This window comes from Triticum aestivum, chromosome 6D (assembly GCF_018294505.1).
Source record: "Triticum aestivum cultivar Chinese Spring chromosome 6D, IWGSC CS RefSeq v2.1, whole genome shotgun sequence".
Classification (NCBI taxonomy): Eukaryota; Viridiplantae; Streptophyta; class Magnoliopsida; order Poales; family Poaceae; genus Triticum; species Triticum aestivum.
In genome coordinates this window covers 494456124-494474606 of record NC_057811.1, presented here as the reverse complement: position 1 = coordinate 494474606, position 18483 = coordinate 494456124, and the positions used below count along the sequence as shown (strand labels likewise).

General features: G+C 48.3%; 1 protein-coding gene across 1 annotated transcript; it reads right to left on the bottom strand.

Moving 5' to 3' along the window:
* Positions 1 to 7315: 7315 nt before the first annotated feature.
* LOC123142279 (protein LEAD-SENSITIVE 1) lies at positions 7316 to 8698 on the bottom strand. Its single transcript, XM_044561262.1, has 2 exons — positions 8556 to 8698; positions 7316 to 7823 (listed from the first exon to the last, which is right to left on the bottom strand). The coding sequence occupies exons 1-2, from the start codon at positions 8662 to 8664 to the stop codon at positions 7366 to 7368; spliced, it is 567 nt and encodes a 188-aa protein (XP_044417197.1). The 5' UTR covers positions 8665 to 8698; the 3' UTR covers positions 7316 to 7365.
* Positions 8699 to 18483: the final 9785 nt, after the last annotated feature.

Genomic DNA, 18483 nt, shown 5'->3' with positions numbered 1-18483 from the left:
ACCATCGTGCGTCAACCAGTGGATGACACCACCATGAAGGACGACAGCGTCGAAACCTACCTCTAGCCACAATATTGCGAAGTCTCCATGGGTGAGGATGGGTCCCCAAGTGTTGGTCAATGAGGTGAAGATCTGAACTATGACGGCACGCGGAAATGATGTGTTGAGACTGCCAACAAATATCAACAAGGAACAGTCAATGCCGTCTGCGGCCATGAGCAAGACGCACTTGTGAAAACTCACGCTATTGTACGGGATGCCTGGGGGCTTCGAGAGGAAGGTGCGGTGACCGGTGATGGGGTCGTACACGCACAAATCACTTGTGTATCAGGCCATGGAGATGACGGCGTAGAAGGAGGAGGCTGCCGCGGGACGTCACAGGATAGCAGTCCCCAACGATGTCACTTGTGTCGCGACGCATGGAAGGTAACAGATGGTGGTCTGAAAACAACACGGCGCTAGGCATGGTTGGGTGCACCAAAGAGAGGAAGAGGGCGGGCATCTGGAGGTAGGCGAGGATGCACGGAGGCACGATGCCGTGCTGGGTGACGCGGCGGATGAAGGACGGGTCGAGGATGTCGCGTCGAAGAAGCTTGCATAATGCGGCGCAGCGAATGAGGGTGCGGATGTCGGAGCGCGCTGTGATCTCAAGCAGCAGATCCGCCGGGAGTGTCCAGTCGATCTCCGGCCGCGTGCTTGACATGACGTCCATCATTGCTTACGAGGGTTTGCTGTTTGTATCGATCAAGAAGTCGATTTCCGTTCTCTCTCCCATGTACGGACCGGACGGGACAACTGAGGCTAACATCTCTCACAATGGTGGTATGTGGGCCGTGCCACAAGACCGAGGGCCCAAGCAGAATAATAAGTCGTCCTTGTTCCCACGGAGCGGCAAGCCCTGGTCTTTTTAGCATCAGTTTATCTCTTCATTTTTTTTCCTTTTCCGTACTTACATTTGTATTTTGTAATTTTCAAAATGTTCAGCGCACAATTAAAAAATGTCCATGCTGGAAAAAAAACTTCGCACGTGTTTCAGAAGTATGTTCGTGACATTTTTAAAGAATGGTATATGCAATTTAATAACATTTTCATGTAGTTTAAAAATTGTTTCATACCATGCAAAAAAAATTCAACATGTTTTAGAAAATGCTTTACACTTACTTAAAAAGAATTCAAACATGTATTTTTAAATAAAGTCATCATGTATTTGAAAAAATGTTAATATGGCGCAAAAAAAGATTGCATAATTTAATAAAATGTTTAGTACCATTCAAAAAAAATGTACAAACCATGTATTTGAAGACATGTTCATCATGCATTTGAAAATATTTAACGTATATCAAAGAAATGTCCTGCATTAGTACAAAAAGTGTACAATATATATTGAGAAAAAATAGACATGTACAATATGGTGAGTGGCATGCAACCTGCGCTACCGAACGAGCCGATGGGGTGGGTATTTCACGCTGCTGGAGATGTTGTCGTCGCTACCAATCATCAACGCTTTTGCAACAAAAAGCCGCCAAAAATACGGCTTTTTGTTGCAAAAGCGTTGATGATTGGGTTGGTTAAATTTAACCTGATTATGACAGCTGTGGCCCACTCTTCGGAGCTGACCTGGCAAAAAACCTCCGCGCGGGCACATTACTCTGTTGACCTTCACTTCTTTCTTCTCTCTTTCTTGGGCATTATTATATCATAGTTATCGCACGTCTAAGTGAATTAATCAAGCATAAAAGGAAAAGAAAAGTAGAAAAGAAAATACCCACACGAATCTCCGTGTAATATTACTCCCTCCTTTTCAGTTTATAGGGCTTATCTTAAAATTTTAGTTTTTCCATTTTGTAAGGCTCAATTTGGTTGCTCCCCATCACATGATCAGATTTCAAGGTGCATTAAATCATTGCATGCAAGTATTAAGAGAAAATTGACCAATGCATGTACTTTATGCATACATACATTGGTAAACATAATTTTTGGAGGAAAACAAGAGCCTTAATTGGGTGCTTTTGCAAACTATAAAAAGTATTCCACCACTCACCATCTACCTTGATTGGTGAGATTTTTGAATTGAGCCCTATAAACCGGAAAGGATGGAGTAATGATATAGGGCTTAGATATGCAATACTTATGGCACATTTGAGTAAATTGCACAAAACCACCACTTTGAGAGCTAGGTTTGCAGAAAACACTACGTTACATTTTCGTGACAGAAAGCACCATGTCTACCCTAAACATTTTGCAAATAACACTGAACGGCGGATTTAACTCGGTTGAGCATGTTTATGACAGCTGGGGCCTTTTTTTGCCTACGTGGCATAACATTTCGTGTCAGACCATTTGTGATCAAAATTTACATACTAGTCCTTCAATTTTACAAAGACACCCCTGAATCAAAAACTAAAAAAGCAATTAGACCCTGCAGAGGTTGGCTTCGTGGGGGCAGGCGGGGAGGAGGAGATGGACGAGGACGGCGCACGGAGGCGGGGGAGGAGGAGATGGACGAGGACGGCGCACGGAGGCGGGGAAGGAGCAGGTGGTGCTGATGTGGGGCTACCTCTCCGGCGTCTCGCTGCAGCGCTCGCTGCTGCTTTGCCCCGTGCCCGTAAGGCTGCCCCCGGCAGTGGCCGACGACGCCTGGAGGGATGTCTGCGGCTGTGGGTGCGGCTTCGCCATGGCCATCTTCGGTGACGCCTGACGCTCTCGATTCGCCATGGCCATGGCCATCTCCGGTGATGCCTCGCGCTCTCGATTCATCACGAGCTCATCAAGGAGGGCCACCGGATCTGCGCTGCGCGAGGGCTGCCGCGACGGAGGGCCGCCAGATCTGCGCTGCACGGCGTTGAACACCTCCTTCGTGCAGGAGGCCAAACCAGGGCAGCGGCGTGGTATCCCTCGCCGGATCCGGACGAGGTGGCAGTGCTCGGGTCGGATCCGACGCGTGGGGTGCTTGTGGCTCACCGGCCAGATGTTGAGGAGTTCAAGCGGCGGCGGCGGCGGTCTTCAACCATGGCGGCGGCGGCATATGGTAGTGCAGGGAAAACACGAGAGGCTGCGGGCGCAAGGGGGGCGAGGGGGGAGGGGGCGGCATAGTGAAGAATGTTAGAGATGTTTTCGTATTTTGACCCTGTCTTTAGCCTAACGTTATGCCATGTCAGTGAAAAGCGGGACCCATCTGTCATAACCGTGTTTAACTGAGCCAAATTCGCCGATCAGTGTTTTCTGCAACAAGATTACATAAAAGGTGGTGCTTTCTACCAAAGAAATGTAACGTAGTGTTTTCTGCAAACCTAGCCTTCAAAATGATGGTTTTGTGCAATTTACTCGGCACATTTAGATGTGCCATAATTATCACACATCTAAGTGAATTAATCAAGCATAAAAAGGAAAACAAAAACAGAAAAATAAATAGCCATACGAATCTTCGAGTAGATATGCAATATTTATTGCACATTTAGATGTGCTTTAGCAAAACTGTACGTCAAACACCTGCCGTACGAGATACCAGGGAGGGAGATAAACTGCGGGCCGCCGGACCGGCGTGCTTCCTCAGTGTCGCCACGGTGAGCACAACAGCCGCAGTACGCGCCGCGTGCACGGAAAGAAGGCGTACTTGTAGTTGTATTGGAAGCGGAAGCAGCAGCCCGACCTGGTCCTCGATGCCTCTGGCTCCAGTAGCGGAAGCAGTAGCGACGATGGCTCCGCCACCACCCATGAGTAGTCTAGTGCCCTGATGGCCGGCTCCACACGCCACCGGGCACCACCTCGAGCGGGAGAGGAGAGCGAGGCGTCCGTTCCAAGTTCGCGCGTTCCAAGCACCATCTGCCACCACCAGGCACCAACTTCCTCCCCTGCCGCAGCCGGTAGCGCCGCCGGCCAAAGCCCAACTGGCGTCGGGCGGCGGTGGGGCCTCGTTTTCGCTCTGCTCATTTCTTCGGCGGCTGACGCGGGGCAGCCCCACTAGTAGAAAACAGGGCTTTGGTTCGGCCAGAAAAAAACATTAATCCCGGTTGCATTACGAACCGGGACTAATGTGAGCATTAGTCCCGGTTCGAGCGGCTAGGGCACCGTACAGGCATTAGTCCCGGTTCGAGCGGCTAGGGCACCGTACAGGCATTAGTCCCGGTTTAAATGGGACCTTTAGTTCCGGTTGGTGCCACGAATCGGGACTAAAGGGTGCGATGCCCATTAGTACCAGTCCGTGACACCAACCGGTACTAAAGGTTAGACCTTTAGTCCCGCTTCGAGCCACCAACCGGTACTAATGGGGTTTGAGGCATTAGTACCGGTTCGTGCCATGAACCGGTACTAAAGGTCCCATTCTCAAACTCCCCCCCCCCCCCGCGCGCGTGGATCGCCTTTTCAGTTTAGTAAAAAGCAAAAGAAAATGATAAAAACTTCAAAAATTAAAATCCTTCCAGATGTAGTTATGTTACTACATGTACTAGTTAGGAAAATTTAAAAACTTAAATTTGGACATGTCTTGCAAAAAGTGTAGGGAAAATGTAAAACGGCTATAACTTTTGCATACGATGTCAGAAAAAAACGTATAATATATCAAAATGTTCAGCATGAAAATCCGCATCCGATTTTGACTGCCTACGGCTTGTTTGCAAATTTTTAGAATCCTCAAATTCTAAAAGGAAAAAAAGTTATGCTCACATTTCATTTTTTTTGAATTTTTGTTAAATCTGGTCAAACTATGGTCAAAATACTTATTCAAGAAAGTATTAGTGTTACTAAATAATTATTCAAGAATATTAGTGTTACTAAATAATTATTTTAGTTTTTTTGAATTTTGGTCAAATCTGGTCAAATTGTGGTCAAACTGTGGTCAAACAATGGTCAAACTAATTATTCAAGAAATATTAGTGTTACTAAATAATTATTTCAGTTTTTTTGAATTTTGGTCAAATCTGGTCAAACTGTGGTCAAACTGTGGTCAAACTACTTATTCAAGAAATATTAGTGTTACTAAATAATTATTGTTTTTTAAAACAATAGTTTCAAACTCAAACAGTGAAATGTGTGACTTCATGCTCAAGCTAAATTCCTGAGGGTTAATATGATTGACATCTTACAATTGTCAGGAAAACAACAAGTGCAGACTTGGAAACGAGGGAGAATAGAACCCGAAAGTTAAGCGTGCTCAGGCTGGAGTAGTGAGAGGATGGGTGACCGTCCGGGAATTTAGATGATTTGGAATGATGAGGGGTGATTAGAGATTAGAGGTTAAATTGAGCAGTGATGAGGGGTGACTAGAGATTAGAGGTTAAAATAATTCAGAAATTTGAAAATAAAAAAAAATCAAATTTAAAAAAAAATCATAAAATTTCCTTTAGTACCGGTTCGTGTTACCAACCGGGACTAAAGGTGGACCTCCATGCAGCGGCCACGTGGAGGGCCTTTAGTCCCGGTTCGTGTAAGAACCGGGACTAAAGGGGGATGGGAGGCTTTACTACCAGAACCGGGACTAAAGGCCCTTATGAACCGGGACTAAAGGCCCTTTTTCTACTAGTGCCCGGACACACGGAGGCGTTGTACTTGTGCGGGGCGACGGTGTCTGCGTGGATCTAGGCGTGCATGGGCGGTGCTGCAGCTGTGGGGCTAGCGGTTTTGTGCCCATCCGAATCTAACTCCTGGACCTCTGCAGGCGGCGCGGCGATCTAGGTGTGTGTTGTGGCGCTGCGGCTGCGGGGCTAGCAGCACTTGGCGGTTGTGTGTCCATCCGAATCTGACTCCTGGACCTCGGCAAGTGGCGCGGGGTGTGGCAGCAACCTGGCGTGGTTGCTGCTCCGGCCGTGGACTGCGACGGCTGATGACCCACAAGTATAGGGGATCTATCGTAGTCCTTTCGATAAATAAGAGTGTCGAACCCAACGAGGAGCGGAAGGAAATGACAAGTGGTTTTCAGCAAGGTATTCTCCGCAAGCACTGAAATTATCGGTAACAGATAGTTTTGTGATAAGATAAATGGTAACGGGTAACAAGTAAATAAAGTAACTAAGGTGCAGCAAGGTGGCCCAATCCTTTTTGTAGCAAAGGACAAGTCTGGACAAACTCTTATATAAAGTAAAGCGCTCCCGAGGACACATGGGAATCGTTGTCAAGTTAGTTTCATCATGAGATTCCCGTTCGTCACTTTGATAATTTGATATGTGGGTGGACCGATGCTTGGGTGCTGCCCTTCCTTGGACAAACCTCCCACTTACGATTAACCCCACCCCGGACGCACGGAGGGGTTGTACTTGTGCGGGACGACGGTGTCTGCGTGGATCTAGGCGTGCATGGGCGGTGCTGCGGCTGCGGGGCTAGCGGTTGTGTGCCCATCCGAATCTAACTCCTAGACCTCGGCAAGCGGCGCGACGATCTAGGTGTGCGTCAGTGGCGTTGCAGCTGCGGGGCTAGCAGCATCTGGCGGTTGTGTGTCCATCCAAATCTGACTCCTGGACCTCGGCAAGCGGCGCGGGGGGTGACAGCGACCTGGCGTGGTTGCTGCTCCGGCCGTGGACCGCGGCGGCATGGTGCGGTCTAGCCACAGGGATGTGATGGGCAGCGGCTTGTCGGTTCCAGCTGTGGTGACGGTCGGTCTCTGTTCCTGCATCGGCTCATTGGCAGGCGGCCCGTGTTGGACTCCGATCCACCTCCTCGTGGCGCTTGTGCTGGTTTCGCTGAAGGGCTGGTCCTCTGCCAGATGATGTCCATCATTGAGGGACGATTTCGTTGCTAGGAGGGCTGCGGAGTCATCCTTGCCTCCCGTCTGGTGGTGTTGTGCCACCAGGGAGCTCATCCTTTGACCGGGCGGGGCAGGGTGGGGCAGTGGAGGCGATATCTAGGGGCGTCCAACGGTGGGGAAGGGGGTGCCTTTCTGCTCGTTTCTTTGATCGTCGTGGCTGCAAGTCTCGGGTGGGGTGGTATTGGGGTCATGGAGGCCAGGGCGACGACCTTCGTGGTGGTAGCAGTGGTGTTCGTGGACATAGCTTGTGGTTCGGGTGTTGGCTAGTTGCCATGGCCGTGCAGGCGGCGTGGTGGCCAGTGTGCGATGGCAGTTGGCGGTGGTGCATCAAGCAGTGGCTGCTTCCTCTTCGGTCCTGGCATAGGTAAGCCGTTGGTTCGTCTCCTCTCATACTTTGTGCCCACGGCGATCGAACCATGGTAAATGAAACGAATAAAGGTCATGTACTTTCTTTTTTATAGTGCCCGGAAGATATGTAAATAAGCTTGGCTCTTTTCAATGAAAAGGTATCGAAACAATAAAAATTGCCAACTTTTATTGTTTTATGCTGGTCATCTGAGCCGATGATTTAGTCTTGGGATCTGTGGTGGTAGTCTTCCGGCCACAGCAATCATCCTGTGAGTGCGCCACTAATGATGTTTTCCGAACGACTTTATTAGGCTTGCCGTTAGTGCAAACGTTGCCACTGCCTTTCCAAGCGGTCTAGACGGATAATTTATCCCTAGAATTGCCGGCGCCGGATGAAGCTTTATCACTGATTGTTTAGTATGGTGCCCTGTCTTGCAGTAGAGGGCAAAGTGCATGCCGAAGCCGTCGGCGAGCAGCTTGTTGGCGCGGTGCAAGACCGTCTCGGGGGGGTCTTGAGGTTCCATGGAGCAGGTCACTTGAATACCCGGATTGGCCATGGCATGGAACCACAAGGGCACTGAGTAGGCGAAGAGGCAAATATCTCCCGTTCCCAGGAAGCAGTCAAGGCAGGTGATGATGACGCCGCCTTTACGATTAGCTTGAGCGCAGTCCCAGCAAGTTTGCGTAGGTGAGCAAGACATGGTGAAGTGGATGACCTTGCTGTCGCTCTCGTAGATTCCTGTACACTCAAATTAATATATACATAGCCAAATAGCCTAATTTTATCGATTAATTGAATGAGAGACTGAAGCACACCCTCTCTATTCTTAAATAGTTGCAACCCACTACATATTTTTCCTCTTCATGCAACTATGCATGCCACATCATCTCAAGTCATGCATGTGGTCATTATATATATAGTTACAATTTGTGCATGCAACCATGCCACCTCAGCAATCATGCATGATTGTTTCACTAATTTTTGTGGGCAACATAAACCGTCATGTTACACATTTTTGTATCATGACCTACATATATTTGTACGTTAAACGCTTTGGAGCACTTATTCGACATTGTTGTATCATGACCTATTCGACATTGTTGAACCTATTTTATTTATCTAAGTGGCCGTATGCATCCACCTGATGCAGAGGCCGGGGAGTCCCCCCTTTTCCAAAAAAAAAAACGCTTTGGAGCAAATATATGTAGGCCATGTTACACACTTTTGTTTGAAGTGCACCCGGTTTGACTTCAATTCAATAGATTTATCTTTTTATACAACATTTTGTGATATGCTTCATATACTTTATTGTTTTCAAAATATATCCCCCCGGCATTCTTAAATTTGTTTTTTGCAATAGTTCTATTTTTTTAGCATCTATTTATGTACCTGTTTTACAAAGGTTCCCGCAACAATGTACGGGGCATCATCTAGTACTCATAATTAGCTAGCCTAAACGATTGGTCTTACCATGATGAGAGTACACATTAAGAGCGCTCTTGCGCCAGGTGTAGATGTGATCGCGTCTGAGCTGGCACCGGTCTATACGGCTCGAGGACAGTGTCACCCCCCTGTCCATAAGGAAAAACTGTGCAAGTAGCTAGAGAAATTAGCTGAAGGAAAAATGATACAACTTTCGTTTCGGATGGAAGTTATATATATATAGGGGTCATCCGAATCTTATTTCGCTTAGATAATACGCCATCATGGAAGTTGTATATAGTGATCATATTTATTCGGAATGCATATATTTGGATTCTCCATGATCTGTCCGAGGAGTATATGTCACTGAGTCCGATCCGACTCAGTAATAATGTTATCATGTGCTGGCCGGCCGCCTGTCGCGTGCCTTTCGATGATTTTAGGCCATTCGTTCGCAGATGGAAGGCTCAGATCTCATGCTACAGTGAAGAACGTAGCCTAAATCGACACGGTACCTATGCTACAGTATTTCAAATCAGGGCATTGTTCATCAAGACACGGGCCGGTGACTTTCCTTCAGCGAGTTAGAGAATCTCCAGAAGCGCCTCCAACAGGCTTTTCCCAGGCGTTTTTGTCGCACCGGCGTTTAAAAATCGGCCCAGTCGCGTCCCAGCAGCCCGTTTTTCCCCGGCTTGGGCTGAAACTGGCGCCGGCGGACCCAAGCCGAACCCAGCACGCTGGAGGCGCCTGGAGGCACCGGCACAAGCGAAAAGGGGCGTGGGCCCGCTCTGTCGGCGAGTCAAGAGCCTCTTGCCGCCGTTTCTTCCCGCTTTTCCCCCCGCTTCCCTCTCATTCTTTCCATTCCTCCCGCCAATTTCCCTCCCGCTCGCCTCCCAGCCGGCCGCCATGCCGCCGAAGAAGTACGTGATCCCCCGCGCCGCGACAGCTGCGACCGCCACCGTCGCCCAGCCGAAGCAGAGGAAGCCGAGGGCGCCGCTGTCCAAGCCACCGGGCCTGTCCAACGCCGACTGGTGGGCGGAAATTCAGCGATGGGAGGCTGTCACCGCCGCCGGCGGAACAGGGCCATCGCCAAAAAGGCCCGAGACAGCGCGGCGCGTGCGGCCGCGGCTGCGGCGGATCAAGCCGATGCGTCTCGCGTGGGGATGACGAATCCACCCGATGGCCACGCCCAGCACGCGCCCTGGAGCCAGCAAAGCGTCGGCTCTCCTGCCGGTTTCTCGTCGTCGCCGCAACCATGGGGATGCACGTCGTCGCCGGGCTACGCCGACGGGGACGCGCACGGTGGGTTCAACCCCAACGTCACCTTCCCCCATGGACACCCGGCCCAGCGCACGCCCTCGCCTGCCTTTGCCGGCGTGCAGTACCCTCCATACAACTACTCGCCGCCGGCCTACGCGTCCTCCCCGACGCCCCCTCTCCGACGTGGCGCGCTGCCCTTCTCACAAGCTTCCATGTCGCACCTCGGCGACACAGATGCGACCGACGCCGACATGGACGACATCATCGTGGCAGGCTCGGCCGCGGCCGCCGCGTCCCCCGGGTTCGCTTCCTAGGATGACACGGTGGACCTCAGCAGAGGCATGGACAGCGAGCTCGAGTACGGCGAGGAGGAGCCGGACGATCAGGAGGAGGAGGAGGAGGAACCGGCGACTGTTTCGGCGAGGAGGCGCAAGAAGAAGAAGCGGGCGGCCAGGACCGGCGACCCGCGCATCAAGTGGGCGTCCTAGGAGCAAAAATGTCTCGCCGAAGCGTGGAAAGTCGTCTGCCTCGACCCGACCACCGGCACGAACCAAAGCATCGAGACGTACTGGGAGCGCATCAAGGCCGAGTTTGACGAGCGCAAGCTCGTCGACCCCTACTTCAAAGGCGTCTACATGCAGCGCTGGTCGAAGGGAATGGCGAACCATTGGGGGCTCATCCAGGCGGCGTGCAACAAATGGCATGAGATCCTCGAGGAGATCGCAGCTCGCCCGGAGAGCGGCGCCAACATTGAGGATCAGGTATGGTACGCCGGTCTGCCACTTCTCTTCACCGTGTGCGCCCGCCAACTGTTTGTTCCTCGGCGCAGCTGCTGCGCATGTTCGCCATGCATCGTCAGGACAACAGCGACCAAGAATTCAAGTACCTCCACGTCTTCAAGTAGATCGACAAGTGCGAGAAGTGGGCGGAAGTCCAGCACACCCTCGCCAAGGCCAAGGAGACCTACAAGCCGGACACGCCAACGCCGGGCGCGTCAGAAGGGCGGGCGGACGGCAACAAAGGGGCCAAGAAGGGGAAACACGCCGACGCGGCTACCGCGCGAGTGCAGGAGTCCATCGAGCATTGCCTCGCCGATGCACATGCCCGGGCAGCCCTGCGTGAAGAGAAGAGCGAGGCTCGGTGGTCGGCGTTGATGACGAACAGCGCCGTCAAGCTCAACCTGCTCCGGACCAACGTCGCCGCGAAGAAAAGAAACACCGACCTGGCTTTTCTGATGGGCGGGGCGGACATGCTCCGGAGCAATGACGAGAAGCTCAAGGCGTGGTACATGGCCGAGCACGGCCTCATCCTGAACCAGCTGCCGACGAGGGCGCCACCAACTCCCGCGCCCACGCCGCCGCCGCCGCCAAGCCCGAGTGATGATGCCTCCACGACGCCTAGCAGCACCGGCCGCGCCGACGCCGCCCAGCACCGAAGCAGCTCCAACACCGCCAAGCCCGCGCATGCTGACTCCGCCGACCCCGGAGGCCGACCCCGCCGAGTGATGCACGCGTCCAGACTTGTGGCGTTCTTTTTTTTATGCCGGACTATTTATTATCCGATCGCCGAACTGTGGCCTACGATCGCCGGACTGTGGCCTATGATCACCGGACTTGTGGCGTCTTTTGTGATGAGCAGGAACGACCAAGTATGAAATTGCCGCGTCCTGGGGGCGGCGCCTGGGGGCGTGACTGGGAGCTAGCTCGCCCCCAGGGGCCAATCTAGCGCCGGTTCGCCCCCAGGCCGCTCTTTTTAGGCGCCCTGGGGGCCGAACGGCTGAAGATGCTCTTAAAGAATCCAGATGGCCGGCCGGCAGGAGGTTTCTTATGCATTGGGTTATCAGAAATGAATTTATTCTTAGCCAGTTGGCCCTTGTATTGCTTTTTTGGACGCAGCTGTTCTAATCCCGAGCTCATATGAGATTGAGTGAACAGTAACATAAAAATTCAAAAAAAATCAGATTTTTTGTGTGTGAAACATTGACAAAATGTTTGTTGGCTTGCAAAAATTCATCGCCAAATGACATTCGTGGAAATCGTGGAAAAAATCGATGCTCCAAAATGTTATTTTCAAACACATTTTCGAACATTGATTTTGTTTTTTTGCCACGATTTGCTCGAATGTCATATGGCGATGAAAATTTTCAAGCCAACAAAAATTTTGTCAATGTTTCACACAGATAAAAATCAGAAATTTTTATATTTTTTTGGTTTTACTCTTTGTCCGGGCTCACATGAGGTCGGGCTGAGAACAGCACTTCCGTTTTTTGGCAGCCATTTAGTTCTCTTTATACGCTTAAATAGTAATTTAGCTGACTTGCAGTCGTGCCCATGAATATATATTTAAGTGCTGGAGGAATAAAGGGACGGCATCTACACCGACCGCACTTGTGACTTTCCAGGATTCGAACCCAAAGCCCCCTTCATGCACAGCCAGCCTTCTTATCATCACACATGAACATGGTTTCTTTTTTTGCTATATAAGAGATACTACTATTTTATATTCATTTCTTCGAAACAAGAATTATCTATTTGGTGCTACTCTAAACAATCTCAATGAAAAAAAAAACTCGTCAACTAGCTATAAAAGTTGTAGATCTCGTCCAACTCTGCAACTTTAGTACCAAATAGTCGAAGCTGTGCTGGTGACGTGTTGGCGACCAAATTAAAGGGACTTTAAAGCATCTTCAATAAATGATGTAAAATAGGGCACTAGTGCTTCAATAGATGATGTAAAATTGCAACGACTAGATCATTTCAAACATACCAAGTTCAATTCAAACAAACATAGTTTCATACTACAAACATTGCAACGACTAGATCATAGCGATACTACTTCATACTGATTCTACTTGATCATCAACATAAAACTAGATGGATCTCGGCAAACGCCAACCACTAGTAGAAAACAGGGCTTTCGTTCGGGCCTGGCCAGCCCATTAGTCCCGGTTCCACACGAACCGGGACCCATGGGGTGCATTAGTCCCGGTTTGTGAGCCCAGGGGGCCGGCCGGGCCACGTGGGCCACTGGTCCCGGTTCGTCTGGACCTTTTGGTCCCGGTTAGTCCCACGTCGCCAACCGAAGGGCGCTCACACCGGTTTATAAGCTCGTCCCTCTCTGCCTTGTTGAGCTCCTCTCAAAATGAAAATAGATGCCCTTATACAGCGAATTTGACCTAAATTCAGAGTGAGTTTCTCTGAAATTCATAGAAATTTATTATGAATTTAGGTTGAATTTTCTTTATAAGCGCATCTATGCTCATTTTTTTATGTTGGGGTTGGCGATCTTTACAGACTTTTTGTGTGTTGAATATGCACCATTCAAAATCAGTCTCTGCTTTGAATGGTGCATTTTGAACACACAAAAAGTCAGGAGTTCAAATAAGTTTAAAAAAATGAAATCCCATTGTAACAGACAAGTTTCCGTATGAAATCCTGATACTTTGAAAGAGATTGTCCGTTTTGTACACGAAGTGCATCCAGTTTTTGCCGTAACCCTCTCAACTTTCTTGCACATGCTATGTGGATGAAACGATGATACCATGCCAACTTTCAACCTTTTCAGAGTTCATTTGAAATGCTTTTCAATTTTAGGGTCTTATGGCTCAAAATAATTAGTAAATGCATGAAAAATAACAAATGAAGTCAGAAAGAATTGAAAAATGATGATGTGGCTTTGAATGGTGCATTTTGAACACACAAAAGTCAGGAGTTCAAATAAGTTTTAAAAAATAAAATCCCTTTGTAACAGACGAGTTTCCGTATGAAATCCTGATACTTTGAAAAAGATTGTCCCGAAGTGCATCCAGTTTTTGCCGTAACCCTCTCAACTTTCTTGCACATGCTATGTGGATGAAATGATGATACCATGCAAACTTTCAACCTTTTCAGAGTTCATTTGAAATGCTTTTATAAACTCGAATAGCAAAAGGAATCAACTAAAAAGCTTTTATAAACCTCTAGTATTTTCGTAAAGAATTAAAATTTAAACTATTCAAATTTGGAAACTAATGGAGTAATAGAAAGTTTATAATTATTCTGAGCTAAAAGCAAAAAGAATAAAAAAATAAAGGAAAAATCAAAAGAAAATAAATAATTCAAAAAACAAAAAAATACTGGAAAAAATAAAAAAAAGCCGCCTAATGGGCCACACGGCCTGCATAGGACTAGAAACCCATCTGCACATGGGCCAGGATGCAGGCCCGCAGGCCCAATAGGCCCAACATGGCAGTGACAAGGGTAGGCATTGTTGGGGAACGTAGTAATTTCAAAAAAATTCTACGCACACGCAAGATCATGGTGATGCATAGCAACGAGAGGGGAGAGTGTTGTCCACGTACCCTCGTAGACCGAAAGCGGGAGCGTTAACACAACGTGGTTGATGTAGTCGTGCGTCCTCACGATCCGACCGATCAAGTACCAAACGTACGGCACCTCCGAGTTCAGCACACGTTCAGCTCGATGACGTCCCTCGAACTCCGATCCAGCCGAGTGTTGAGGGAGAGTTTCGTCAGCACGACGGCGTGGTGACAATGATGATGTTCTACCGACGCAGGGCTTCGCCTAAGCACCGCTACCATATTATCGAGGTGTAATATGCTGGAGGGGGGCACCGCACACGGCTAAGAGATCGTTGATCAATTGTGTGTATAGAGGTGCCCCCTGCCCCCGTATATAAAGGAGCAAGGGGGGGTTCGGCCGGCCAAGGGGAGAGGTGCGCCAGGAGGAGTCCTACTCCTACCGGGAGTAGGACTCCCCCCTTTTCCATGTTGGACTAGGAGAGAGAGGGGGAAGAGGTGGAGGGGAGGAAGGAAAGGGGGGGGGGGGCGGCGCCCCCTTCTCCTTGTCCTATTCGGACTGGGGGAGGGGGGAGGGGCGTGCGGCCCTGCCCTGGCCTCCTCTCCTCTCTTCCACCTAGGCCCACTAAGGCCCATTAAGTTACCGGGGGGTTCCGGTAACCTCCCGGTACTCCGGAAAAATCCCGATTTCACCTGGAACACTTCCGATATCCAAACATAGGCTTCCAATATATCAATCTTTATGTCTCGACCTTTTCGAGACTCCTCGTCATGTCCGTGATCACATCCGGGACTCCGAACAACCTTCGGTACATCAAAACATATAAACTCATAATATAACTGTCATCGTAACGTTAAACATGCGGACCCTACGGGTTCGAGAACTATGTAGACATGACCGAGACACCTCTCCGGTCAATAACCAATAGCGGAACCTGGATGCTCATATTGGCTCCCACATATTCTACGAAGATCTTTATCGGACAGACCGCATAACAACATACGTTGTTCCCTTTGTCATTGGTATGTTACTTGCCCGAGATTCGATCGTCGGTATCTCGATACCTAGTTCAATCTTGTTACCGGCAAGTCTCTTTACTCGTTCCGTAATACATCATCCCGTAACTAACTCATTAGTTACAATGCTTGCAAGGCTTATAGTGATGTGTATTACTGAGTGGGCCCAGAGATACCTCTCCGACAATCGGAGTGACAAATCCTAATCTCGAAATACGCCAACCCAACAAGTACCTTTGGAGACACATGTAGAGCACCTTTATAATCACCCAGTTACGTTGTGACGTTTGGTAGCACACAAAGTGTTCCTCCGGTAAACGGGAGTTGCATAATCTCATAGTCATAGGAACATGTATAAGTTATGAGGAAAACAATAGCAACATACTAAACGATCGAGTGCTAAGCTAACAGAATGGGTCAAGTCAATCACATCATTCTCCTAATGATGTGATCCCGTTAATCAAATGACAACTCATGTCTATGGCTAGGAAACATAACCATCTTTGATCAACGAGCTAGTCAAGTAGAGACATACTAGTGACACTCTGTTTGTCTATGTATTCACACAAGTATTATGTTTCCGGTTAATACAATTCTAGCATGAATAATAAACATTTATCATGATATAAGGGAATAAATAATTGTTGGGGAACGTAGTAATTTCAAAAATTTTCCTACGCACACGCAAGATCATGGTGATGCATAGGAACGAGAGGGGAGAGTGTTGTCCACGTACCCTCGTAGACCGACAGCGGAAGTGTTATCACAACGCGGTTGATGTAGTCGTACGTCTTCACGATCCGACCAATCAAGTACCGAACGCACGGCACCTCCGAGTTCTACACACATTCAGCTCGATGACGTCCCTCGAACTCCGATCCAGCCGAGTGTTGAGGGAGAGTTTCGTCAGCACGACGGCGTGGTGACGATGATGATGTTCCACCGGCGCAGGGCTTCGCCTAAGCTCCGCAACGGTATTATCGAGGTGTAATATGATGGAGGGGGGCACCGCACACGGCTAAGAGATCTCAAGGATCAATTGTTGTGTCTCTGGGGTGTCCCCCTGCCCCCGTATATAAAGGAGCAAGGGAGGAGGAGGCCGGCCCTAGGAGGGGGCGCACCAAGTGTGGAGTCCTACTAGGACTCCCTAGTCCTAGTAGGATTCCACCTCCCATATGGAATAGGAAAAAAGGAAGGGAAAAAGAGAAGGAAGGAAGGGGGCGCCCCCTTTCCCTAGTCCAATTCGGACCAGACCAAGGGGAGGGGTGCGGCCACCCTTGAGGCCCTTTTTCTTCTTTCCCGTATGGCCCAATAAGGCCCAATACGTATTCCCGTAACTCTCCGGTACTCCGAAAAATACCCGAATCACTCGGAACCTTTCCGAAGTCCGAATATAGTCGTCCAATATATCGATCTTTACCTCTCGACCATTTCGAGACTCCTCGTCATGTCCCCGATCTCATCCGGGACTCCGAACTCCTTCGGTACATCAACATACATAAACTCATAATAAAACTGTCATCGTAACTTTAAGCGTGCGGACCCACGGGTTCGAGAACTATGTAGACATGACCGAGACACGTCTCCGGTCAATAACCAATAGCAGGACCTGGATGCCCATATTGGCTCCCACATATTCTACGAAGATCTTTATCGGTCAGACCGCATAACAACATACGTTGTTCCCTTTGTCATCAGTATGTTACTTGCCCGAGATTCGATCGTCGGTATCTCGATACCTAGTTCAATCTCGTTACCGGCAAGTCTCTTTACTCGTTCCGTAACACATCGTCCCGCAACTAACTTATTAGTCACAATGCTTGCAAGGCCTATAGTGATGTGCATTACCGAGTGGGCCCAGAGATACCTCTCCGACAATCGGAGTGACAAATCCTAATCTCGAAATACGCCAACCCAACAAGTACCTTTGGAGACACCTGTAGAGCACCTTTATAATCACCCATTTACGTTGTGACGTTTGGTAGCACACAAAGTGTTCCTCCGGTAAACGGGAGTTGCATAATCTCATAGTCAGAGGAACATGTATAAGTCATGAAGAAAGCAATAGCAACATACTAAACGATCGGGTGTTAAGCTAACGGAATGGGTCAAGTCAATCACGTCATTCTCCTAATGAGGTGATCTCGTTAATCAAATGACAACTTATGTCTATGGCTAGGAAACATAACCATCTTTGATTAACGAGCTAGTCAAGTAGAGGCATACTACTGACACTCTGTTTGTCTATGTATTCACACATGTATTATGTTTCCGGTTAATACAATTCTAGCATGAATAATAAACATTTATCATGATATAAGGAAATAAATAATAACTTTATTATTGCCTCTAGGGCATATTTCCTTCAGTCTCCCACTTGCACTAGAGTCAATAATGTAGTTCACATCGCCATGTGATTTAACATGAATAGTTCACATCACCATGTGATTAACACCCATGGTTCACATCGTCATGTGACCATCACCCAAAGGGTTTACTAGAGTCAGTAATCTAGTTCACATCGCTATGTGATTAACACCCAAAGAGTACTAAGGTGTGATCATGTTTTGCTTGTGAGATAATTTTAGTCAACGGGTCTGTCACATTCAGATCCGTAAGTATTTTGCAAATTTCTATGTCTACAATGCTCTGCATGGAGCTACTCTAGCTAATTGCTCCCACTTTCAATATGTATCTAGACCGAGACTTAGAGTCATCTAGATTAGTGTCAAAACTTGCATCGACGTAACCTTTTACGACGAGCCTTTTGTCACTTCCATAATCGAGAAACATATCCTTATTCCAGTAAGGATAATTTTGACCGCTGTCCAGTGATCTACTCCTAGATCACTATTGTACTCCCTTGCTAAAATCAGTGTAGGGTATACAATAGATCTGGTACACAGCATGGCATACTTTATAGAACCTATGGCATAGGGAATGACTTTCATTCTCTTTTTATCTTTTGCCGTGGTTGGGCTTTGAGTCTTTACTCAATTTCACACCTTGTAACACAGGCAAGAACTCTTTTCTTTGACTGTTCTATTTTGAACTACTTCAAAATCTTGTTAAGATATCTACTCATTGAAAAACTTATCAAGCGTCTTCATCTATCTCCATAGATCTTGATGCTCAATATGTAAGCAGCTTCACCGAGGTCTATCTTTGAAAAACTCCTTTCAAACACTCCTTTATGCTTTGCAGAATAATTCTACATTATTTCCGATCAACAATATGTCATTCACATATCTTACCAGAAATGCTGTAGTGCTCCCACTCACTTTCTTGTAAATACAGGCTTCACCGCAAGTCTGTATACAACTATATGCTTTGATCAACTTATCAAAGCGTATATTCCAACTCCGAGATGCTTGCACCAGTCCATTGATGGATCGCTGGAGC

Bases quoted from the DNA above. Each gene is read 5' to 3' on its own strand.
- LOC123142279 (XM_044561262.1), bottom strand. From the start codon at position 8,664: ATGGACAGGGGGGTGACACTGTCCTCGAGCCGTATAGACCGGTGCCAG. The intron at 7,824-8,555 runs GTAAGACCAATC...TTGAGTGTACAG, and splicing joins TAATGTGTACTCTCATCATG to GAATCTACGAGAGCGACAGC.